This window comes from Pinus tabuliformis, chromosome 1_2 (genome assembly GCF_031772625.1).
Source record: "Pinus tabuliformis cultivar Carrire ecotype Pingquan chromosome 1_2, CPIR1, whole genome shotgun sequence".
Classification (NCBI taxonomy): domain Eukaryota; kingdom Viridiplantae; phylum Streptophyta; class Pinopsida; order Pinales; family Pinaceae; genus Pinus; species Pinus tabuliformis.
This window is the reverse complement of record NC_142298.1, coordinates 657,490,357-657,516,679: the sequence shown is the minus strand read 5'-3', so window position 1 is coordinate 657,516,679 and position 26,323 is coordinate 657,490,357. Positions and strand designations below refer to the sequence as shown.

Here is a 26,323-nt window from a genome sequence, read left to right as displayed (position 1 = left end):
ATGGCACTTGGAAGCTGGTTGATCCTCCATTTGGAACCAAACCAATTGGCTGTAAGTGGGTCTACAAGAACAAATACAAAGCTGATGGCTCACTTGACAAGCACAAAGCTAAGCTTGTGGCAAAAGGCTTTGCACAGAAGGAAGGGGTCGATTATGAGGAAACTTTTGCCCCCACAGCAAAATGGGCCACCATCCGGACACTCTTTGCACTAGCTGCTCAGAACGGTTGGAAAGTCCATCAAATGGATGTAAAAACTGCATTCTTGAATGGAGATCTAAAAGAGAATGTTTTTATGTCCCAGCCTGAAGGATTTGCTGTGAAAAGACATGAACATAAAGTATGCAAACTTGTGAAGTCCTTTTATGGCCTCAAACAAGCACCACGAGCCTGGTATGAAAAACTAACTGAGCATCTTCTGAAACTCAACTTCAATCATTTTGATCTTGATGATGCAACTTTATTTGTCAAGAAAGTTGGCAAAACAGTTGTATATCTTGTGGTATATGTAGATGATCTTTTAATGACAGGGAACAATGAAAGCTATATTGCATCCATAAAGAAAGAATTAGGGAAAAAGTTTTGCAATGACTGATTTGGGCTATGTTCATTACTATCTTGGCATTGAAGTAACCCAACATCCAAAATCCATATTTCTTTCTCAAAAGAAATACATTGGAGATTTGTTAAACAGATTTGGCATGACATAGTGCAATCCTCTTTCTACTCCAATGGAACAAAACTTAAAGCTCACATCTATTGAAGGAAAGGAATTTGAGGATGCAACAAAGTATAGACAGCTTGTAGGAAGTCTCATCTACCTCACTACTACCAGACCAGACATTTCATTTACTGTTGGAATCCTCTCCAGGTTCATGCAAAAGCCTTGTGAGGGACATTGGTCTGCTGCAAAAAGAGTTCTAAGGTACTTGAAGGGAACTCAAGACCTTGGAATCAAGTATACACAGGTGGACGACTTCAGCTTGATTGGATACTCTGATTCAGACTTCGATGGAGATAAAGAAACTGGAGTATCTACTTCAGGATATGCTATGAGTCTTGGATCAGGAGCTGTCTCTTGGAGATCATGCAAACAATCAGTTCCAGCAGATTCCACAACAGAAGCAGAATACGTGGCAGCAGCTGAAGCAATGAAAGAAATTGTGTGGCTCAGGAAAATTCTTGAAGATTTGCAGGTAAAACAAGTACAATCAACTCCACTCATGATTGACAACACCTCTGCAATAAAGTTGGCCAAGAACCCAAAGTTCCATGATCGTACAAAGCACATCAATACTAAATATCATCTGATCCGACATCATGTTGAGGCCAAAACAATCCATCTTCGTCATTGTTCCACAAATGAGCAAATTGCAGACATCTTCACCAAAGCACTTGGAAGAGAAAAGCTTGAAAGATTCGGAACGATGCTTGGACTCACCAACATCCCTTCAGATTAAGGGGGGGAATGTTGACACCTAATCCTCTGCGATTGGGTGAATGTGGAATGTGAACAGTCATCAAGAAGATGAACTGATCAGTCACATTCATGTATATAACAATAGCTACCTAATGAAATAAACGAATCAGTTTTTCTGCCAAGTCTGGAGTTACTCCTGGTCTGACAGAAACCCTAAGTATTAATTCCCTAACATAATGAACCTACCTTTATAATATATAATCCTAAAAATCTAAAAAGCCATTGATAAAAAATAAATTATTAATTTAAAAAAAGGGACCTCAAAAAATTCCATTCTTCCATGTTAATTTTATACATTAATAAAGCATTTATAATGCTCCTCCACAGCATGCAATAAGCTTTATAACATTAAACCGTATTAAAAATTTGATGTTGGACTTTGGTCAATGCCATTCTCTTGGCATGTATTAAACTTTTATAACGCTCCACGCTATGCAATAAACTCTAAACATTAAAGTGTATTAAAATGTATTAAATATTTGATGTCGGCCATTCTTCTAGCATGTTGGCTCTCCAAAAACGTAACATTTCCAGATGCAATGAATTCATATATATTGGCAATAATGCCTCAACATTTGACCAACGCATACAGTTCGGAATTTGGTGAACACAGATAAATATAAAGATTATACTTTTGCGGACCTGTGGGTGGAAGAAGAAAACACGACTTGGACTTCAGACTTGTGACAAATCATTTGCCTACCACAGAACTCGTGATGGACAGCTAGATAGTTCAGTGGATGATATGTGAAGCTTGAACCAGTGCCAAAAAGCTTTGTTAGCACCTCGGTTGGTTTCCAGATTGCAGTCTTGGATAAGCAACAAGACTTGTCTGTGGTGAGCATCCACCAAACATCGGACCTACATCCTGTAGCTTACTCTTGCTGTGAATAAACTTGAAGACCTCGATCTGTGGGCAGCTACCTTGAGGAGAGCTCGGTGCAACCTCAGTTTCAAGCTCAGGATTACATTCTTTTAGACAGACCTCAAACAGTGGCTCAGTTATCTCACAGATTCGGATTGGACAGTTGCTTGGTTATCTCACAGACTCCAGTGGCTCGGACTTCTAGTTGTGACTTAGACATACAGTGAACTGGCAGCATACCTAATATTGGACAATCAAGATTGCTTTTGAAACTAATTGAGCATACATTAGTTGGAGAGTTGGGTGTTGGACAATGACTAGAATTTGGAGCAGCCTTTAAACAACAGTATTGAAGACCTTGAGAATTTGGATTGTTGAAGACACCTTTTAGAAGTTGGAGACTTTGATTGAAGCCTTGTGGAGTGACCTTGAAGAAGGATCCAGATTGAAGACCTGAAGGTTATCCTTGGATCAATTAAATACATTGTGCATTTCTTGATTGGGCTTTGGGTTTGAAGTACTTTTGAAGGAGCATTGTTTTGAATATCTTTTTGAGCACATTGATGACACCTTGGAGCATCTTGTGAAGACTTTGAAACTGAACTTGGAAATATTATTGGAGATCGTGATGCATCACTGATGTTATCGTGAGGTGACTTGGAGAAATTGCTTGGGTATGATGAAGAGCAATGGTGACACCTTCTATATGACAAGGTTGTCATTGATGATGTAAAGTGGAAGACTACAGTGAAGCTGAAGATTGATAGGGCTCGGTGAAGAAGATTTTAGGAGCCATGAGTTACTACCAAACATATCTTGACGAAGTATTGCAGTGGGTAGCAGCCCAAGAGGTTGGAGCCTTGAAAAGACAAGGTTGGTGCCTTGGAGGATAGGGTTGGAGCCCTAGAGGATCGGTGTCCTCAAGAAACTAGGTCGAAGCCTGTACCAGAGAAGGGTTGGTGCCCTAGGGGTTGGAGCCTCTAAACGCAAGGTTGGTGCCTTGATAAAGTCGGTGCCCTAGAGGTCGAAGCCTCACAAAAGCCCAAGTTGATGCTTGGCAACAGTTTGGAGCCTAGGAGATTGAAAATTGGTGTCTTCATTTAGGGTTGGAGCCCTATATATATTGTACTTGATTTATTGTGAAAAAGAAATTTATAAAAGCATTTATTCTTATTGTTCATTTTGTGTTCTAAATGTAAATGATCTAACTGGTAAAAGTAACAATTGAAAACAAATACTGATTCACCCCCCTCTCAGTATTTCCAACAAGGTATTCTTAGATGAAATTCTCATCTACTCCAAAAATGAGAAGGAGCATGAAAAACATTTACATATAGTATTATTTTGCCTCAAGGTGCACCAATTATATGGGAAATTACCCAAGTGCTTCTTCTTTCAAAAGAAGATTCATTAAAGAGGTCATATTATATCTAGTGAAGGGATCTCAGTGCATCCTAAGTAGGTAAAAGCAATCATGGATTGGCCGATACCAAAAAATGCGCATGAATTACGTAGTTTTATGGGTTTAGCAAGGTACTATCGGAGGTTTGTAGAGGGATTCTCAAAATTGCAAAGCCTATCACAACCCTCCAGCGTAAAGGAGTTAGGTATCAGTGGACCGAGGAATGTCACATGGCATTCTTTGAGATTAAATGATTGTTGATTAGTGCACTAGTCTTGCGAGTACCTGGCATGGACAAAGACTTTACTATATGTATTGATGCATCCAAGCAAGGATTAGGTGCAGTATTAATGCAAAATAGATTTTCCTTGAGAAACTGAGTATTTGCTGGTGTATCTCCAAATGACCCTCAAGTCTTCTCTTATACTTTTCCTGTTGATGAATCAATGGCCGAGATTAAGTCCCTAATCAATGACTAAAATTAAAACAGACTTGATCCTCGTCTCTTAAAAGCTTCTCATCCTTGTCTTTATTAATACCCATTAATATTTTTATTTTCCTAAGTTTAGACTTAGGAACCCATTAAAAATATCAATTATTTTAATAACTCTTTATCCAGATGGAATTTCCCAAAAGGATTTCTGAGTCTTGGAGATCTCATGTGCCTTAGCCTCTCCACCAATTTTCATGGCTAGAGCACATCCTATGCTACCCCAAATCAACACTCCCTCTTAGCGAGGAATGTGCTCTAGTAATGCTCCACCACTTAACATCACATTGATCCTTCCGCACTGGTACCTGTGAGACCAGGCAGTAACTCCTCAACCAAAATTGATTCGTATATCTTATTCCTTCAGGTAGGTCTTCATTATATACATGAGAGAGAGACTGTTCACTTCATCTCTCAATGACTGTTCATATTACTTATTTATTTATTTACATTATATTCACCCAATCCTGATGATTAGGTGTCAACATTCCCCCCTTAATCTGAAGGGATGTTGGTGAGTCCAAGCATCATTCTGAATCGTTCAAGTTTTTCTCTTCCAAGCGCTTTGGTGAAGATGTCTGCAATTTGCTCATTAGTGGAACAATGATGGAGATGGATTGTTTTGGCCTCAACATGACGTCGAATCAGATGATATTTGGTATTGATGTGCTTCGTTTGATCATGGAACTTTGGGTTCTTGGCCAACTTTATTGCAGAGGTATTGTCAATAATGAGTGGAGTTGATTGTACTTGTTTTACCTGCAAATCTTCAAAATTTTTCCTGAGCCACACAATTTCTTTTGTTGCTTCAGCTGCTGTCACGTATTCTGCTTCTGTTGTGGAATCTGCTGGAACTGATTGTTTGCGTGATCTCCAGGAGACAATTCCTGATCCAAGACTCATAGCATATCCTGAAGTAGATACCCCAGTTTCTTTGTCTCCATCGAAGTCTGAATCAAAGTATCCAATCAAGCTGAAGTCGTCTACCTGTGTATACTTGATTCCAAAGTCTTGAGTTCCCTTCAAGTACCTTAGAACTCTTTTTACAGCAGACCAATGTCCCTCGCAAGGCTTTTGCATAAACCTGGAGTGGATTCCAACAGCAAACGAAATGTCTGGTCTAGTAGTGGTTAGGTAGTTGAGACTTCCTACAAGCTGTCTATACTTTGTTGCATTCTCAAATTCTTTTCCTTCAATAAATGTGAGCTTTAAGTTTTGTTCCATTAGAGTAGTAAGAGGATTGCATTCTGTCATGCCAAACCTATTCAACAGATCTCCAATGTATTTCTTTTGAGAAAGAAATATGGACTTCGAATGTTGGGTTACTTCAATGCCAAGATAGTAGTGAACATAGCCCAAATCAGTTATTTCAAAACTTTTCCCCAATTCCTTCTTTATGGATGCAATGTAGCTTTCATTGTTCCCTGTTATCAAAAAATCATCTACATATACCACAAGATATACAACTGTTTTGCCAACTTTCTTGACAAATAAAGTTGCATCATCAAGATCATAATGTTTGAAATTGAGTTTCAGAAGATGCTCAGTTAGTTTTTCATACTAGGCTCGCAGTGCTTGTTTGAGGCCATTCAAGGACTTCATAAGTTTGCATACTTTATGTTCATGTCCTTTCACAGCAAATCCTTCAAGCTAGGACATAAAAGCATTCTCTTTTAGATCTCCATTCAAGAAGGCAGTTTTTACATCCATTTGATGGACTTTCCAAACGTTCTAAGTTGCTAGGGCAAAGAGTGTCCGAATGGTAGCCCATTTTGCTGTGGAGGCAAAAGTCTCCTCATAATCGACCACTTCCTTCTGTGCAAAACCTTTTGCCACAAGCCTAGCTTTGTGCTTGTCAAGTGAGCCATCAGCGTTATACTTGTTCTTGCAGACCCACTTGCAGCCAATTGGTTTGGTTCCTAATGGAGAATCAACCAGCTTCCAAGTGCCATTCTTTATGAGGGCATCATACTCCTTTTGCATCGCTCCTTTCCATTCATCATGAGAAGCAGCGTCTTTGAAGGAAGTTGGTTCAAAATCTGTAGACAAGTTCAATTCACAATCATAAGAAACATCCATATCAACAGGTGAATTAGAGTCATCTACATCACCTCCATTTTGCCGGTTTGAATTTCTAGTTCCTGTCTTTCCAACTTCATCAGGATGAACACTTTCAAGTGTCTTTGTCAGCCACTTTGGGGGACCTTTCTCAGATGGTCCAGGCTGCTCCGTTGATTGAGTTGGGACTGAATCAAGATTGAGTCTTCCAATTCTATCAATCACATCACTTAAAGCATCATCCGTTGTTGGAGTTTCATGCGGGGGAGAGTGTACTTCAAAAGAAGATTCCACATGTTGATCTAGTATAGGAATCCCCCCTTCAAGATGTGGAATCTGATTATCAAATTCTTGAAATGATTTTGCTTTTGGGAATCTATCCAAGGGATCAAGTTGTCGCTCAACAACATTGTTAGTTTTGGATGATTCAAGAAAAATTACATCTCTAGATACAAGAAACTTTTTATTTACTTCATCATAGAGACGGTATGCTTTGGAGGTGTTTGAATACCCCAGGAAGATAGACTTACGACTTCTTGCACCAAGTTTGTTTCTATGTACCTTTGGTATCAAGGCACAACAAATGGAACCAAAAACCCTGAGATGCTTTACCGAAGGAACATCTCCATACCACATTTCATATGGAGTCTTGTTTCTAATAGCATTAGATGGACATCTATTCTTTATATGTGTAGCACATAGAACAGCATCAGCCCAAAACATTATCTTTACATTTTTTAACAAGAGCATGGATCATACAATATTTAAGATTATCCTATTCATTCTTTCAGCTACACCATTCTGTTGGGGATTATAGGGCACAGTTGTTTGATGTTTGATCCCATGTTGGCGAAGATAGTTTTCAAATTCATTTGATGTGTACTCTTTTCCATTTTCAGTGCGAATAGACCCAATATGAGATTGTGCATCATTTTCAATCCATTTATGAAAGTTCTTGAATGTTTGAAAAGCATCAGATTTGTTCTTCAATAAATAAACCCAACACATTCTGGTGTAGTCATCAATAAATGTCATCATATATTTATTTCCATTTGCAGAAGGAACAGGCATTGGACCACATAAATCTGAATAAATGAGTTCGAGTTTTCTATGTGCTCTTGAATGTGAATCATGAAAAGACTGTTTGCTATGCTTTCCTAGAATGCAAGCATCACATTGCTTAAGTTTCCTAGGAATTGTAGGCAAACCAGCAACACCATTTTTCTTCAACAAGCGGAGGCTGTCATAGTTCAAATGTCCAAATCTAGCATGCCATAATAAACTTGATGGAAGAGTACCTTCTTCATGATGAGAATTGTATGAGAAATGTTGTGCACGAGCAGAGGTTCCTTGCAGCTTGAGAAGCCTTTCTTCTTCTATTCCCCTCATGACAAGTGAGTGGTCAGATGCTTTTCTTAACTCAAGCTTGCCATCAAACATATGAATGGAGTGACCTTGTTGGCGAATGTGGACCAAAGACAACAAGTTTCTCTTGAGCTGTGGGAGATATAGAACATGGTGCAGAAGAAAGTCTGGAAGACCAGGCAATTTAAGCCTGATTGTGCCAAGCCCTGATGGCTTGATTTTTGATTGGTCTACAAAGTATACTGCTCCATCAACATTGTCAGTAAATTCTTCAAAAAAATCTTTTCTATGAGTCATGTGGCAAGTTGCTCCTGAGTCAAGCAACCAATCATTTTTCCAAGAAGCAAGTGAAGCATTAAATAAATCTTCATTTACTCCAATATTACATTGTGCCACAACATAGTGAGCGGATTCAGGTGCTTTACCTTTATCTGTATCATCAGTTTTACCTTTCTGTTGGTTTCTTTGCTGCTCAATTTTGTCCCATGGTAGCTTGCATGTAGAGGCATCATGTGATCCATTTCTTTTGCAGCGTATGCAGTGCAAATCTGTCTTTTCTCCTTGAGAGTGTCTGCCCCCCCTGCCTCTGAAATATCTTCCTCTTCCTCTTCGACCACCTCTTCCTCTGGAAGAATCTTTAGCAGGATTCTTTTCTTTATGAGCAAGGCACACAGCCTCTTCAGAAGATTCAGGGGTTGTCTTCTTTCCAAAAGCTTTCTCTCTTTCAACAAACTTTTTCACAAGAGAGTCGAAGGTGATATCTTTGAGATTACCATTTGCTTGCAATGACTCAAGATAATTGGAGTAAGTAAGATAGAGTGCCTTGAGAAAAACGATAAGAGGAATGTCCAATTCAACCTTAGTGGATTTGATGTCATGCATTATAGACTTTACTTCAAATGCAAGAGCAAGAGGATCATTATTTTGCAGTTCAAGAGTGAAGAGTTTAATCATAAGTTGAACAACTTCAAGTGCAGAATGTGAGTCATAGAGTTCTTTCAGCTTTTGTAAGGCTTCAAAGGCAGTTGAAAATGGCGAAATATGGCGACTCACCTCTTCATTTACAGATGTTGCGATTAATGCATAAGCTTTGCTGTTCTTGTTTTCCTAAATGACGAGCTCTTTGTCTGAAGTAGGTTGTTCTAGCTCTGTGTCTCCGTCTCCAACACACACTCCTTTCCACAACTCATTGAAAATGAGCGTGTGTTTCATCATCCGGGACCACTCAGGATAGTTCTCTTTGCTAATGAGAACTATTCCCACAATAGATATGATTGAATGCATACTGTAAAAAATACTTCTGCTGATAGAAAAATACTTCTGCTGATATACAGTAAAATTGTACTTCTGGTGGTAATTTTTAAAAAATTACAATTCAAAGGGGCATTCTCTCCATATAGGGCTTTGTACTATCTTTGTCTTTAATGAAAATATAAAACATTTTTCAAAGAAATATTCAGATCAGCTATGCACTCTCAAAAAAATTTCAAATCTCTTCCTCATCAATTTTTTTCTTTTTTTTTTTTGCAAGTTATAACAAATAGTAATCAGCGCCAAAGTATAGAAAAAATTGCTTCATAATCTGCCAATTCTCTTTGTCTGATACCAGAGCAGCATTCTTCAAAACAGTTCAACGCAGCATTCTTGAATTGTTTTACATGGAAAAAGCAACAGAGCTATCGGAATTTGGTCTTCACCAATCTAATCTCAACGCATGTCTCAAATACTTATGAAATACCATGCAGTCAGCGTACCAAAAGCGGCTCAATGCAATGTCATGAACAGCGTACAAAAACAGCTCAATATAATGTCATGAACAGCATACAAAAATGGCTCAATATAATGCCAAAAACTTCAATCGTATACCATGCAGCAAGAATGTCAGCGTACCAAAAACGGTTCAACGCATGCCATGTATATTCAACGCATGGCTCAACTCACATGCGCATCAACTCACATAGGCATTTAACATATTAACATGCCATGAACAGCGTTCAACGTTACCAACGTTATATGCCAAGAACAGCCTTAATACAACTACGTTAATACAATACCAAACAGCCTTAATACAACTGCGTTAATACAATACCAAACAGTGTTAATACAACTACGTTAATACAATATTAAAACAGCGTTAATACAATGGTAAAATAGCATTCAACGTATGGCATTAACTTCAACATTTGTCCTTCATAAACTAGTGAACACCACGCTTGTATACTAGCGTATGGCCAAAAAACTTCAACGCATAGCCAAAAACTTCAACAGATTGCCAAAAAAACTTCAACGCATAGCCATACCAGCGTAAATTCCATGGTTGCAAGTCGTCCAGCTGATCTCTAAATCTTCAAAAAAAAAAAATTCCGGGATACCTCGTGCAGATAGAGGCTTTGATTCACGCACCATTCACGCAGTGAACATGGTCATGGAGTCGATTCACGCACCAACAGCGTTTCACTGCTCCTCCGCATAGCTACTCGGACCATTCAACGCAGCAGCACGGCCTCAAGGGCATTCAACTCAGCGATTCAGAAGATTTTCAGGTCTGAGGCTGTCAGGTTAGAGAATTCAGAGTTAATTATGGCAGACAGAGCGCACAGGGGCAGTGGACAGAGAGCAGTAGGCAGAAGGGAGTTACACCTATTTTGGGAGCTGGCTCTGATACCATGTCAGACCAGGCAGTAACTCCTCAACCAAAATTGATTCGTATATCTTATTCCTTCAGGTAGGTCTTCATTATATACATGAGGGAGAGACTGTTCACTTCATCTCCCGATGACTGTTCATATTACTTATTTATTTATTTACATTATATTCACCCAATCCTAATGATTAGGTGTCAATAGTACCTGTGTTGATGTTGGGCCTGCTGCCCTACATACATTGCACTGTTGCTTCCTGTATTGTTGCCCATGGTTCTGCCACTGCCACTGCTACATCTATACTGCAGCTCCCTCTCAACATGCTGCCCATAGCACTGCCACTGCTAACTGTTGCACTGCATCCCCTGATACTTGTCCATTTCTTCTACTGAAATGGATTCTTAACCATCCCCATCTTCTCCCTGAAATAAACGAACTTTGTTCCTCCTAGGGCCTTGGTGTGGATGTCCGCCACCTGTTTTCCTGTAGGAGTGTAGTTCAACTGTACTGCTCCTTGTTGGACACAGTCTTTGACAAAGTGACACCGAATATCAATGTGCTTCAACCGATCATGAAATATTGGATTCTCGGAGAGCTTGATGCAACTTTGATTATCACACATGATCCTGGTCGCTTCCATCCTTCTTCTGAATAGGTTCACAAGCAATTTTCTAAGCCATATGGCTTCGCACGAAGCTTTGCTAGCGGCCATATATTCTGCTTCAGCTGAGCTCAGAGCTACGAATTTATGTTTCCTACTGCACTAGGAGGTCATCCCCGATCCAATTTTGAAACAGTACCCAAAGATACTTTTCCGATCTACTGAACTTCCAGCCCAATTTGCATCAATGAACCCACTCAGTCTAATTTCATTACTTCTGGTGTACAATAGTCCATACTCGATTGTTCCCTGTATATATCTGAGAACATGTTTGGTTGTTGCCCAATGCGCTCTCTTAGGTTCCATCATGAACTGACTAAGGGTGTTGGCAGTGTAACAAATGTCTGGCCTGGTATTGACCAGATACATCAGGGACGCTATGAGTTGTCTGTATAAGGTGGGATCAACATCTTTGTCTTCTGATGCATCAATTTTCTTCCAATTGGTGATCATTGGAGTAGCCATAGGCCTACAGTCCTGCATCCTGAATCTCTTCAGAATTTCTGTAGCATATCTCCATTGTCCAAGGAAGATCTCACCCTTCTGCTGCCAAACTTCCAACCCCAAGAAATAATGCATCTGTCCCAAATCCTTCATGTCGAATTCTGTGGCTAGATTTTTCTTGCAGTCCTCGATGAGCTTGGATGATCCTGTCAGGAAGAGATCATCCACATATAGTATTAGGACTAGAGGCTCATTCTCTACAACCAGATATTAGAGATTGGGATCTTCATCACTCTTGACGACCCCATCTTCTACAAGTAGCCATCAATTCGACCATACCATGCTCTAGGCGCCTATTTGAGCCCATACAAAGCTTTCTTCAATTTGCATACATGAGATTTCTTCTCATGTGTCTCAAAGCCTTATGGTTGTTCAATGTATACTTCCTCTTCTATCACCCCGTTCAAGAATGTCGTCTTAACATCCATTTGATGAATCTCCCACCCCATCTGTGTTGCAAGAGATATCATGGTTCTAATAGATGTATACCTGGCTACTAGGGTGAAGGTCTCTTCGTAGTCTATTCCTTCCTTCTGAGCATACCCCTTAGCCACAAACTTGGCTTTTTATTTTTCCACACTATTGTCTACAGCGTATTTGATCTTGTAGATCCATCTCGAACCTACCACTGATCTGTTCTGAGGCCTAGGTACAACTTCACAGACATCATTCACCATTATAGAGATGTATTCCTCCACCATCGCATCCATCCAAACTTGATGCTGAACGGCCTCCTGAAAACTGGAAGGTTCGCCAACCTGAGCTACTAAGGCTCGATATCTATATGGCTGTCTTCGCTCCCTTTTACTGTTCCTGGGTGTACCAATGAAATCTTCTGCATCCCGTAGAATCTGTCGAAGTTCCCGGCTCGTTCTTCCTCTAGTAGTGGGTACATCTGTTAGCTCTTCCTCTTCCTGTGATTCCTCCTGTTCTGAAGGAGAATTTATGGTACTGGCTTCCGCTGGTTGAAGTGGTTTGACCAACGGCTCATCTTTTGACTACTCCTCGAAAGGCATTTCTCAACATTTTCTGAAGGCCCTATCCTCCATGAACTTCACATCTCGTCGAACTACTACCTTCCTGCTCCTTGGAAGATAGATTCTATATGCCCTAGCATTCTTGCTATATCCCACAAGATATCCTTTCTCTACAGTTTGATCTAACTTCTTCCTCTTCTCCTCGGGTATACGGTGATATGCTAAACTCCCAAATATCCTGAAATGACTGACTTCAGGTGTTTTCACGGTGAGGACCTATTATGGAGTAATCTTGCCCAATGCCCTATGAGGAGTTCTATTCTGGATATACACTGACGTGTTGCATGCTTCGCCCACGGGAATTTTGGCATATCCTGATCATACATCATAGCCCTAACTGCTTCCACAATAGTCGCGTTCTTCCTTTCTACTACTCCATTCTACTCCGAATTGTAGGGAGCTGTCCACTCTCTTTTGATGCCCTCCCTAGTGCAAAAATCGGTTAAGTCCTTGTCGACATACTCTCCACCATTGTCTGAGCGCAACACTTTTATTTTCTTTCCTGTCAGAGTCTCCACTAGAGCCTTGAACTCTTTGAATCGACAGAAAACCTCATCCTTGGTTTTCATAAAATAAATCCAAGTCTTCCTGGAGTGGTCATCGATGAAGGTGACGAAGTATTTGGCACCACTAAGAGCTTTTGTGAACATCAGTCCGTAGACATCTGAGTGTATCAATCCTAGTACACTCTTGGTCCTATTGCTACTTCTAGGAAATGTTGCTTTGGTATACTTGCCCAGAGCACACCCTTTGCATACATCATCTCGTTCAGTACTAAGGTCTGGAACTCCTATTACAGTTTTCCTGAGAATTCTCAGAGCCCCATGGTGCAAATGTCCCATCCTTCTGTGCCATAGTTCATTCAAATCCTTGTCTCCATTACTGCCCATCAATGCCATTGGTAATTCTAGTTGCAACATGTACAACCTGTTACTTTTGATTCCGATCTGCACCTTCTTTTTCCAACTCGGGTGTTTGACGTATACTTTCTCCGTAATGAAGAAAACATCATAGCCCTTGCTTTGAAGTTGAGATATGGAAACTAAGTTCATTCCCAGTCCCGACACATGAAGCACATTGGTAGCTCGGAACCACTCTCCTGTTTCTGTTTGAAAAACTATAGTACCCTTTGCCTTATCCCCCATGGTGATCTGAAAATTCATTCTTTCCTCCTGATAATCTGAGAAACATTCTCGGATTCCTGTCATATGCCAGGAGGCTCCACTGTCTATATACCATACCCCTGATGATGCAGAGCTTGCTACGCAAGCAACTTCTTCTTCCAATCTGGAAGCCAGCATAGAGAAATCGAAATTTCTATCTCTTGTGCATTCTTCTAAAAATCTACACGAGTCTCCTGACGTGGATGCCTTTGCATCATGCCCTTGACCCATAATTGATTTTCCCTTCCTGTCTCTGAATCTTTGCTCTGATACCATGTGAAAATTTCTAAACAAAAATTCTATTACTGCAGCAACTGATTTATTTTACCTACTTATTTCTCAATAAGTTATTTATGAAATCCCTTCAGTAAATATTAAAATAAATTCTATTGCAAATATCACACCATTATATAGAAACAAATATATGCACAAGAATCAGACACATCAACACAGTTATTTTTGGACAATTGTCCCCGGAAAAACTCGATGCGGGAAAACCGGTGCAGCAGAGGAGGGTTTTTATTAATCTTCAACAACAATCGTTTTTACAAAAAAAAATTGCATAGACAATGAGAGAGAACAGCTGAGACTTCTCTCTAAGACTTCCTGACACCCTCGAGGACTTCCTTTCCCTACTGCGTCAACCCTGGGTCATTCTGCATGGCTCTGCGCTGCTCTATCCTTCTCTACGTCATCCACTGCATCTCTAATCCGCATCTCCCTCTGCGTTGTCTCTCAAAGACCCTGTGTCACCTCTTTTGATCTCGCTAACTGCTACTAATCACCCCCTTTTCCTCCACCCTGCAACTCTCCCTCTGAAATCGATTTCACTCTCTCTAAAAATTGATTTTCCTTGGGATACGGAGTATCTGTTGGTGCATCTCCAAATGACCCTCAAGTCTTCTCTTATACTTTTCCTGTTGATGAATCAACGGTCGAGATTAAGTCCTTAATCAACGACTAAGATTAAAATAGACTTGATCCTCGTCTCTTAGAAGCTTCTCGTCCTTATCTTTATTAATACCCATAATATTAAAATATTAATTATTTGAATAACTCCTCATCTGGATGGAATTTCCCAAAACGATTTCTGGGGCATGGAGATCTCATGTGCCTTAGCCTCTCCACTAATTTTCATGGCTATAGCACATCCAATGCTACCCCAAATCAACAACATCGACCACAAAGAAATGGTTTGTCATTGATTAGTTCCCCATGGTCACGGTCAAGGCGGGAACATACCAAGTGCACTGCATAGTCTGGTCACCCAACACCAGAACTGAAAAGCCCTCAAACTCTATCGTGGTGATGCCCCTCCTTTGAACCAATTGGGCATCAATGAAGTTGTGGGTAGCCCCACTGTCAACTAACACTGAAACACGTTGCCCCTGCATGGTACCTCGAATCCTCAATGTCAGAAATTTGGGGACCCCACATAAAGGAGCAAGGACTCCCCCTGTTCCCTCCTGTGGCGAAAGTGGTGGTGGTCCCCTCTCTGCAACACTCTCACCATCTCCCACACCACACTCCACTCCAGCTCCACTCGCCTCCTAATCACTATCTGAGAAGACCTCGATATAGTGGGTTTGCCAGCTGTGCACCGATGGCCTAGTGCCCAGTGCTCCTGACAGGTAAAACACAATTTCCTTCTCCTGAGGTCCCTCCGGGTCTCATCATCCAGTTGCCCACGTCCCTGGGCTGCTCTCTGTGGTGGTGGCCTAGTATCACTCCCCTTCTGAGGGTAGGGAGTGCGTGCAGGGAAAGGTGCTCGTGTCTTGGGGATGGCCCCCTGCAAATCTCTAGCACATGTCACTACTTCCTGCAGTGTGGAGGGTCTGTGTGACTTCACCAATCCACGCAGGGGCTCGAGCAGGCCCTCTATGAAGGTGTACACCCTCTGAGCATCTGATAGGTCCGACACCATCACTGAGACTCTCAAAAACTCTGATATGTACTGCTTTGGGTTACTCGTTTGTCTGAGTTGGGTTAGCTCCCTGAAGTGAGCCTCCGGATCCCTCTGATCAAATCGCTCCACCACCCTCCTAGTGAAATCCTCATAAGAAGTCACATTGGCATGCCCCAAGGTAGCCAAGCCATGAAACCACCAATCGTGGGCTTCCCCTTCCAAGTGCAGCGTGGCCATCTTGATGGCTTCCATCTCCGTCATCTGGTTGAGCTGGAAATAAGTGTCCATCTTCTCTACCCAGGCCCAAGTTGTGCACTTGGCAGTGCCATCATATGTGGGGAAGTACATTCTCCCAATAGTACGCTGCAACTCATAGCTCTGCATGCCCTGTCCTCCATAGTTCTTGCCCTTCTCATTCTGCTTGAGCTTGCAGAAATCTCTGAAAGAGAGTGCCTCCCTGAAGTCTGCTCCCATGGACTGCCACTCCCTGAAGTGCTCTCCCATCGGTGAAGGATCTTCGACCCCTGCTGGTTCATTTTGCGCCAAAGGCATGAAAGAGGGCAGTGTAGCTCGAGTTGGCCCACTCGCTAATGGAGGTTGCGCAGTGGGTGAAGGATGGTTGAATTGCTGAGATTCGAGAAGCCCCCGAAGTCCCTCCAAAGAGAAACTCCCTATGAGTGCTTCTCTCCCGATTCTGCATTTTGATCTCTTCTAGCATTTCCTTTTGCCCCTTCGCTAAATCTCTTAGAGCCTTCAAGAGGTTGTCAAAGGCCATCTCCTCCCTGCTCTCGGGTTTGTCCCATGCTCTCTACTACCACTGCCTTTCCCCTGTCCTCCATCTCTAGAGTGATCTCCAGCTCCCTTTCTCTGCTCCGGTACCTCTGCCTTCTATATGTAATATTTTGTCAGTCCTCTTCACTCATAGGAGAAATTCCCCACGGCTGAGCCAAGATCTAGGCTCTGATACCACTGTAATGTTCCTAACTAGGATGAACAGTGATATACAAAGCAAATAAACAACCAACACCCGAAAATGAAAAACAATCAGCAAACACCCATATAAACACTGCAAATAAGAATCATCTGAGCCATATTATTAATTCTTTCCAGAGCAAGTACAATGGTGATGGAATGGTGCACCTGGGCTTGTCTCAATGGACAAGCGTGACAAAACCCAGGTGAGTAAACAACAGCCCAAGTGTTGCACAACTGCTACTCCAAAGATGAACTGCGCTGCCTAGAAACTGTGTTGCCTACTGGAAAGGATATGCTGGAAACTCCACCTCCCGTGCTCAGAAATGCTGCAACTTCAGCTCTCGGGTCCTCAACCAAAACCCAGAAGGGGTTTTGCCTAGTTCAGACCCCCAGAATTTGAACCCCCAAGTACCACGTCCTCCTCCTCACGCTGGGAAGTACGGCCTGTCTGTAGCTGGTTGGAAAGGCCCTCCAAATCACCCCCAAATGTTGAGATGCTTCCCTCTAAGGCTTTCCCCACTTCTCCCGGCTATCTCCAGCTCTATAGCTTCTTCCTCCAACTCCCACGTGTGCCCAGTGATGGCCTTTGCGCAGTCCTCAGTGACTATAAATCGAGCTGCCCAAATGCAACAATCTCCCGGTCCAAAACTCTCCCCAAAGGCTGATCCTCCTCTGAAACTCCAACTCCCAAACTTTCCCGGCAAATGTTGCCCGGATGAACCTCCAAGCAACCTCTACGTGTTCCCCTCCTGTGTGCTCCAGAAGTACGCACTGACTGGATTGAAGGCTGAGTGATATAGCTGTAAAACTCCTCCAACTTTCCTCCAAGGTAATATGAATTTCCTTCCTAGGGTGGCACTCGAGGTCCCCCTAAGAAAGGTTGAGTCTCCCGCCTGGAAAACTCGATGCTAAACAGCTAGTAACTCGGCTAAGCAGCTCGAGCAACACAAATGAGTTCAATAGACAAATGATGCCTTGGGTTGGGGAGTTCCTCCTCCTTATAACTTCATGGGCCTTCCTTCCCCATGTGGGCCCCTCTCTCTAGCCATTCGATTTCCCCTCCAAGGCAATTCGAATTGCCCAAGAGTCCAACTGTGTTTTTCCCCCACGTGGGTGGCCCCCGCCTTCCACTAGCGATGTAATTCAACCCCCCCTTTTCTCCTAAGTTCCTAAGTCAAAAATGTATGGGCTCCACCTTTACCAAAAATTATTCAAAATTGTTGGAGACTAAACCTGTTACAAATATTTTTAGGAAGGGACATTACAAATGCCATCAATGATAGTCTTAGAATCACCATAAACATGGATGTCCTGGATTTGTTTTTCCTTTGCCAACCAAAGAAGCCCCCATAGGGCCACCATCTCAGCCTTGGAATTTGTGCCCATCCCCCCAAACGAGTGCAACTTGTAGGAGGAGTTACCATTGATGCAGAGCCATGCTCCACAACCACATCGCCCCAATTGTGCTGCACCATCAAAAAAGCCCACCGGCAAGATAATCTGAGGGTGCAAGTATCTTCCAGATTGGTCCTTGTAAGTTATCATTCAATGTTCCATATAATCCAGCCAAGAAAGAACTTTTGAGCAAAACTTGTAGACACAAACTTGAAGCCCTCGAAAAATGAAGTGATTTAGAGCCTTCCAAATTTCCCAGATTATAAACAGTGGGATGTATCTGTGTATACCATGCCTGGCCAGGCCCCACCACAAACACTACTCCCCAGATGTGAATTGTCTAAAAGAGATTTTAAAAAAGGCAAGAGTTGTAGACCAAATCTGAAGAGTGATGTTGCAAACCAAAAAAAGATGCAAAACAGATTCATATTCACTACCACACAAGGGACACCATCCTGGACCTTGAAAACCACGTTTATAGAGATTGTCCCAAGTTAAGATTTTGTTTTTCCACACCAACCAAATGAAAAGTATGATCTTGAGAGGGACACTCGATCTCCAAATAAACTGAAACCACGGCACTGAAATAGAATCCTATGCAAGGTACATGATATGCTTATAATTATCTGCAACCACCATAGTACCTCTTCTGAGAATCCCCGCCCATGAAAGTGTATCACCACTTGCGCTCCTGCATAAACCAGCTCTTTTAAGTGCAGTGATGTAATTGTTCCATTCCAAAGCCATTTGCCCATACAGTCCAATTTGTGCAGCCTCTTTCCAAGTCGGGATGATTCCATTCCAGTCGTTGATTAATTGTTCCAATATGAAGATACCTCATTGATGAAGAGCCACGACCGTGCCCTTCAGAAATCCGTGTGGAGACTGGAACACCAACAACCCTGTCCCAACCAATAATCAACATATTTCCCTTCCTGAAAGACCATTTAAATCGCTGCAATAACCATTTCTTAATCTTTTGAAAACTCAACCAGATGTACGATCCCCTCCTTTTCCCAATCTCACCCATTCTAATCCAGTCGGTAATTGGCCTTCTCATATGGTATTTTGCTGAAATGATCTGCTTCCATATGCCATCACCAAACGGTGCCCCCCAAAGGGATTTCATCAACAATGACCAACCGAAGACCTGGGTGTTCAATATCCCCCAGCGACCAAGATCTTTAGGTCTAGAAATAGAGCTCCACGATGTTAAATGAAATTTGTGCTCCCTATCAGCCCCAGACCATAAGAAACGTGCCATTATAGATCGAATCTTGGATATAATATGAGCAAGAAGAGCAAATAGATGCATCCAATAAGTGGCCAATTGTTGTAGTACAGATTGTATCAAGGTGAATCTCCCACCCAGAGAGATCCAACGGTGTGTCCAACCCTTGAGCTTGTTATCAAATTTAGAGAGTAACCATGACCAGTCCTGTAATCGATAGTTTGTCGGCTTCAATCTAAAACCTAAATAGGTAAAACCATCCTGTAGTCGTTGGATACCCACCCCAAAAACACCAGCAATATTGTTTATATCTTCCTGATTCCCAGAAGAGCAAATAAGAGATTATTTATGACCATCTGCATTAAGTCCTAGAGCCTCTCCAAAACAGTGGAAAATATAGTATAATGTCCCCCATTGTGCCCTGGAAATCACCCCAAATGTAAGAATATCATCAACAAAGAAGAGATGAGTAATACTAACCATCCCCTGAACGTACCCAAAGCCTTTGCCAAGTTTATCTTCCTGCTGATGCCATCTATAACAAGTATGAAGAGGAAGGGTGATAAGGAGCAACCCTGCCTCAGTCCTCTGCCTGCTCGAAAAAAATTCAGTGGGGCACCCATTAATAAGTACAGTGAGCCAAGCCTTAGTCACACATGCCATAATCCATTCAACATTTTGTATCTCAAGCCCAATCTTCAGAAGTATAAACCGGAGAAAAGCCCAGTCTACACAATCGTATGCCCTCTACAGGTCTATCTTCATTACCACCCCTTCCAGGTTTTTAGTCTCAATGGTATGGATGCACTCCTAAGCAATCGCAATTACATCATGGATAGACCTGTTGTGTAGAAATCCAAACTGTTCCCTAGATATATGAGCTAAGAGAGTTCCCTTGATCCGCTCTACAATGACCTTCGAGATGAGCTTGTATATAATATTGCATAGGGAGATCGGCATGAATTCTAAAAAAGAGACAGGTGCAGTGACTTTCGGAATAAGAGCAATGAAAGTAGACTTTACAGCTCCCGAAATATACCTTCTATTTCGGGATTTCTCGACCATATCCAGCAAATCCTGACCCATGAGCTCAAAATAGTGCAAAAATAATTCAATCGTCCATCCATCAGGGCCAGGGCACTTTTCCCTGTCAAAGGATTTCAATACCGAGAGAATTTCCTCTTTGGAGGTTGGTCTAAAAAGTGCAGCATTATATTAAGAATCAAGCATCCGAGGGTATTCCTCAACACCCTAAAGTAGATTTTCAATGAGGATCTCATCTCTGGCCTTGAAAAGATTCTAAAAATAATGTACCGCTTCTTTTTAAATCTTGGCATTGTAATAAATATATTTACTATTCGCCCCCTTTATGCTCCATATTGTGTTGATATTCTTCCTATGGCAGGCATAACAATGGAAGAATTGTGTTGCGATCCCCCTCACAAATCCAGATGGCCCTACTTTTTAATCTCCAAGTATTTTCTTGAATCAACAATATGTGCTTTTTTCTTTCTTCTAAATACTTCAACCTTTCTAATGTATGCGAAGAAGGTGGCACAACTGATAGGTTCTCTCCAATCTCTCAGATTTCATCAACCAAAGCCTTCAATTCCTTATATAGACTAGCCTTCTTCTTTTGCTCCCAAATGCTAACCTAGCCTTTAAGGAAATTTAATTTCAAAGTAATATAATCCATGGCCGACTGTCCCGACTGTGCATCAAAAGATTTCCATACACTTGAAACCAGTTTGTTGAAGTCTTCGTCTTCCAGCCATGTCCTATTGAACTTGAAGGGAATGCCCCTCCTGACCGACTCCACTCGCCATTGAAGTACAATTGGACAATGGTCAAAGATATAAATCTTCTTGAGCCTAGATCTTAAATTTCCAAAAATTTCAAACAAATTTTGATGTACCATGAATCAATTTAGTCGTTTCCCAATATATTCATTGTCGCTTCTGCCATTGTGCCAAGTGGGTTCGATAGGAACAAGGCATATGTCCACCAAATGGTTGTCATCAAAGAGAGTGTTGAGTCAGTTCGAGAGAGGATCGCCATGACACCTCAACCCCCAACACTCGCCTCTAGATAAAACAACATTATAATCTCCTGCAATGATCAATGACCCAACCTTTAGAAGATCCGAGGACTCGACTCTATCCCAGAACAAGTGTCTACCACCGTATGGAGCATGTATGTTCCAAATATGAATCTTCTCTACCAATCCCCGAATATGTCTAGAAAGTAAAATGCCCGCAAAGAACTTGTGGGCCTTCAAATTTGCCCAATATGGATCCCATAGAGCCAACAGACAAGCCGCAAGAGTCAACAGCTACCATGCACCAATTAGGAAAGATCAGTCGAAAATATGCTAAGGATCTCCCAGAATCAACCATCGTTTCCAGAATGAGAACTATGAAAGGCCGAACAAAAAGGATAACGTGACGCAAGGACAACATTTTAGTGCGTCCCCCAAGCCACACATATTAAGAGATAGGATGTTCATCATGGCCCAATTTCAGAGGGCTCGAACGCTCTAAGGACCCTGGAAGTAGAGGAATCAAGGATAGGAACATCATACAATCCAGCAAAATCATGAAAAAGGTGTTTCCCTGACGATTTTTCCCGGAAGTGTTTGTTGCCCTTACCCCCCCGGCATCAGATAATAATGCTTTTAGCCGACTCGAGGTTGATGATGGGTGAGGTGACCCGGGTTTTGCCCTTGTGAATGGTAAGGGCAGAGAGATCCATCACCGGATTGAGCATCAATAAATCCAAATCATTGTCAACTGAATTATGAGGAGAGGAGGGAGGTTGAGGCTCTGATGGAGGGGGAAGGGAGGGTAAAGGAGAGGAAGTAGACGGAGGGTTGTATTCAGGCGGAGCCATAAAAGGAGTCATAGAGGAAACAACAATGGGGTTTGGAACCATAGTAATCGGACATGAAGAGGATAGAGGAACCACACCACTATCAGGGATGATGTTATGTATAGCAGAAAGCTTATTAGGGCGCAAAGTATTAGGATTTTGGGTCCCCTCCAGACAAGAATCCAACAAATTATTGGGCAAAGAGAGATCGGAAGGGATAGAAATAGACTTTTTCCCAAAGATAAAAGGCTCTTCAGAGGAGGTGGAAATACCTTTGTCAGTCTCTGAATGAGGCTGTAAAGTAGTATGTCTGCGATCATTTGATGTCTGTAGTCCGTCACGGCGCGTATCACCTCTGCCCTAAAAACGCCTGGGACATCTTTCCAGTAAATGACCCATATGGTGGCATAGCAAACAATAGAACGGAATGCCCCAATAATCAATCATTTGTCTGATGCGCAGAGTGTCCCATTCCAAATCAATGTTCTCGAGAAGACCCCTAGTATAATTCACCTCAACCAAAATCCAAGCCACCCTCTTGTCACGTGCACCCAAGACCCAAGGATCCATATAAACAAAATGTCCCACTGCATTTCCAATCTCCACCAGGGCATGCCTGGTCCAAAACTCAAGCAGCAAACTGAGGAGTTTTACCCAAATTAAGTTATTCTTCGGGGTGTCCAGAAGTGGATTAAAACCAACATACCATCTGCTGAGTTGAAGAAAACTTCACCCACGAACCCATGGAGTCATCAAGATGCGCTCAGAGTCCTCCTTATGCAAGAAATGGAAGCTATACCATTGATTTAGCAATTTACTCACCTTAGGGGTGTATCCTAGAATAGGCATCCAGTGTGCAAATACCCATCCCGCCATGTCCATGTCTCGTGAGCCCGCAAAGAACCACCTCCCAACCTGTGCCTAGTTTTGTAAACTCACCACTCTATCCCACAAGACGTCATGTCCAAAACTCAGCGATTGTGTCTCCTCAACACTTCTAATGCTTTTGCTTCGTCATTCCCGCCTACCTGGAGGTCCAAGAAATTGATGTCGTAAGCAATGATCCTCCTCAGGCGAAAGATTTGCATGTGCACATTGGTCTAACAACAACATGTTCCTCCCATGCACAGAAAGTGATTCAACACCCCGCGCATGGGTTCGATGCGTGTAATGTCGCTCAACATCTAGCGTGGCATGTACAAAGGCCTCTTGAACGGATATGTCAGCATCTAAAGAATCAATAATCCGCTCCATCATCCTCCACCAAGGATGGCACACGAATACCCCAAAAAATAAATGCTCAACCGCCCCAACTGTCAGAAAGGAACGTACTCCACCCCCGCACTATATAGGGATCAGCAAGCAAGTTCTCCCTCCAAGGACGCCCATAAATGTATAATGATATGGTACCCACCAAACCTAGAAATACCCTCAAAAGGAAATTTAAAATCCACATGCCAAGAATGCACTCCAGCTAAGGAATGTCAGGGAATATGGGTCCGTAGCAGGGACGTCACACCCAAAATAAATGAAAAAGACCCACCGAATGTATACCTGAAGAATGATACAGCTGCCACCCCGAGAAATATACCCCCAGACAGATATAAACAGACCCCAAACAGCAACACGGACACCAATCACCACAGATTTGCAACGTTGCAAGATCCCACCAAACCCCAACCGTAATGCCAGGTTCCCAAGATACCTTGAGGAATGAAAAAAAAATTACTCCTGGATATAACTCCACACCAAAGTTTTATGTATCCGAGATCTAGCACCACCCCCTGTAACTCAAAACTTCGATGGGTAAAAAAGCTTCGGTCAATATACCACCGGAAAAAGGCAGCAGCGAAAATTTGCCACCCCAGCTCAACCGTTCCAGAGCCGCAGCTCAGTGTCGTCCCACCAAAACCAGTAAGTAACAAAAGGTCGTGATAAGCTAGAATGTCTTTGTCAATATTAACAACAACAGCAACACCAATAACCCAAGATCCTCCACCACCTATGATAGCATCTAAAACTCAAATCTTTGAAAGGCCGCGATATATTAAAAGAATTTATCCACTTTTTCCACAGAAAACGAAGGCCTTTCTGATCCTGTTGCACCCCAGACTCAATATCACCCCCCACCAAATTCCTACTAAAAATGACCCTCCAGACGTGCATGGGTTCTCCGACGGTGTGTCTGCAAATGCTCGACGCAAATGAGTACCAGAATATAAATTGCACAAAAGCACAGCAGTATAATATGTATCACTTCAGGGATAGGAGAAGGAAACATTCCGGATTGTGAAAGACCTTGTGTCCGTACGGGACAACGCTGTAACCAAACCCTGAAATCTCAATATCCCCCCCTCCCCAGCACCACCAAGCTGCCTCACGGGGCCGAAAGAAACCCGCCCAAAAACTCCGCACTTTCTAAAACCAAAACAATAGTCCGCATGCAATGTTGGAAACAGAAACAAGACTACACCCAACATTCCCTCAACAATCCAAATGTCCCAACGCATAAACCACATTCAAAGAGTAGGTTTAATAATCAGGTAGAAATACCATACATACCCGCACCATTCAAGCAGCAGACTCCTGCACACAGGTCCTCCAACACCTTCAGCTCCGCCCCCATCTTTCGTGAAAAAGATAATGTAAGAGATTCCTCGAGCGGCAGGCACCACATGTTAGACACCTCTTTTGGGTAGAATGCTAAATCTGACTCTGCACACAGGTCCTCCAACACCTTCGGCTCCGCCCCCATCTTTCGTCAAGGCGTAAGGGTGGCCTACCCCATGCAGCAAACCCTAAACAATTCTTAATCTAGCTTTGAAAACAATAAAAATGAATGATTTTATTTTAATTATTATTGTCCATCTATTGCTCTCTTCTTACTGTTTAACCCTCTCAAGAAGTAAAGTAGATATAACATCACATATAATGCAACATCCTCTTCCATTTACAAAAAAAAACTAGAAGCTTACAAAAACACAAACAAAACGATCTCTCAGAAATCAGAATACATTCAATTCAATTTTCTTGGTAAGCACTTCAATAACACAATGAGTAACCTTTTTAGAGATGTCATTGTCATCAACTCCACAATTATTCTAATACTTTCCCTGATGATAGGTGAAGGTGTCACTCGAAACGTCGGAAATGGAAAATCACGGACGCAATTGATTACCAAAATCTGACGAAAAACTTGAGGAACTGTGAAAACCTATATAATCTGACCTTCACTGTCGATATGCATTAAGCGGATCAGATCATTATTGATGTCTGGAGCTATGAATCTAAAGAAGGGGAATTCGGAGCCACCAATTATACATAAATTCTTGGTACAGAAGCTGCTTATAAAGAAATATGAATGCCCACAAATGATCAAATTAGGCATATGGGTGTGAGCGTATGCATCGGAGTCTACCGAGGTATAAGATACGTTCGTATTAAATCCCCATTTTGGTTAGTCGATTGCAGGCCATAGTGGCTTGCGACGAAATTCAGAAAACAATGGCGTTCTTATGCACAGTTTTTATTGAAAATTACCTCAGGAACGCTGACTTGTGTGATCTTCAGGTCTTGTTGAACTGCAAGATTTCCATCAGAGTGAAGAAAGGGTTCGTCTCCTTCTCCTCCTCTTTCCGCATTGATGGGAGTGTACCTGTTAGCTTTCGAGGTCTGGTCTTTTGCTTCTGAGTGTATCATAGCTATCAGTGACTATAATACAAAACCCTCCTCGTCTGAGTATAAAGATGATGAGCACTACCAGGAGAGATCACTAAGAAAATGGGTTATATGGTTCATACATTCACTGTCACAATCAGTCCTACGTCTGCGCATGAAAACCTCTCAGGTAATCCAGTCACCCTTTCACGCAAGTTAGTTACGCGATTTCGTGTCTGCTTGGAATCCACAAATTTTTTTCTCTCCAAATTGATGTCCCATTTGGTCGATCTCGACGAGTTTTCAAATGTGATGGTTGACTATTACGAGTTTTCAAATGTGATGGTTGACTATTACCTCCCTTCTTTTGCTTAGTGTAATGAGATTGTTTTTGGTTGAAAAGTTATGGAAATTCTAGTTATATTTTGAGAAAATTTATTAAAGATTTTTGTAAATCCAAGTTATAGTGGTTAAACTTCAAAATTTTAAGTATTTTGGATATTTTCTTAATGGTGCTGAATCTATTTTCACCATCAAAAATATGATTCAAACACTGTCTCTATAAGATTTTTTGAATTTTTTTGCCTGGATTCCGGCCACTTTTGACTGTCGGGCAATTCTTCCGC

At 41.9% G+C, this 26,323-nt stretch overlaps 1 protein-coding gene across 9 annotated transcripts in view; it reads right to left on the bottom strand.

Annotated features, from left to right (window-relative positions):
• The window catches only part of LOC149207393 (metal transporter Nramp3-like), a 405,254-nt gene extending 379,268 nt beyond the window's left edge, over positions 1-25,986 (bottom strand). For 6 of the 9 annotated variants that reach the window (XR_016252622.1, XR_016252621.1, XR_016252620.1 and 3 more), the window contains exon 1: positions 25,581-25,982. Coding sequence is in view for 6 of the 9 variants with exons in the window: in XM_089395713.1 (XP_089251839.1) it covers positions 25,581-25,739 (159 nt within the window). In the remaining 3 variants the exon portion in view is untranslated. Of the gene's footprint in view, positions 1-24,602; positions 24,752-25,580 lie in introns of those variants that run through there. The other 3 variants (XM_089395710.1, XM_089395708.1, XM_089395709.1) reach the window with 3 other exon arrangements.
• Positions 25,987-26,323: the final 337 nt, after the last annotated feature.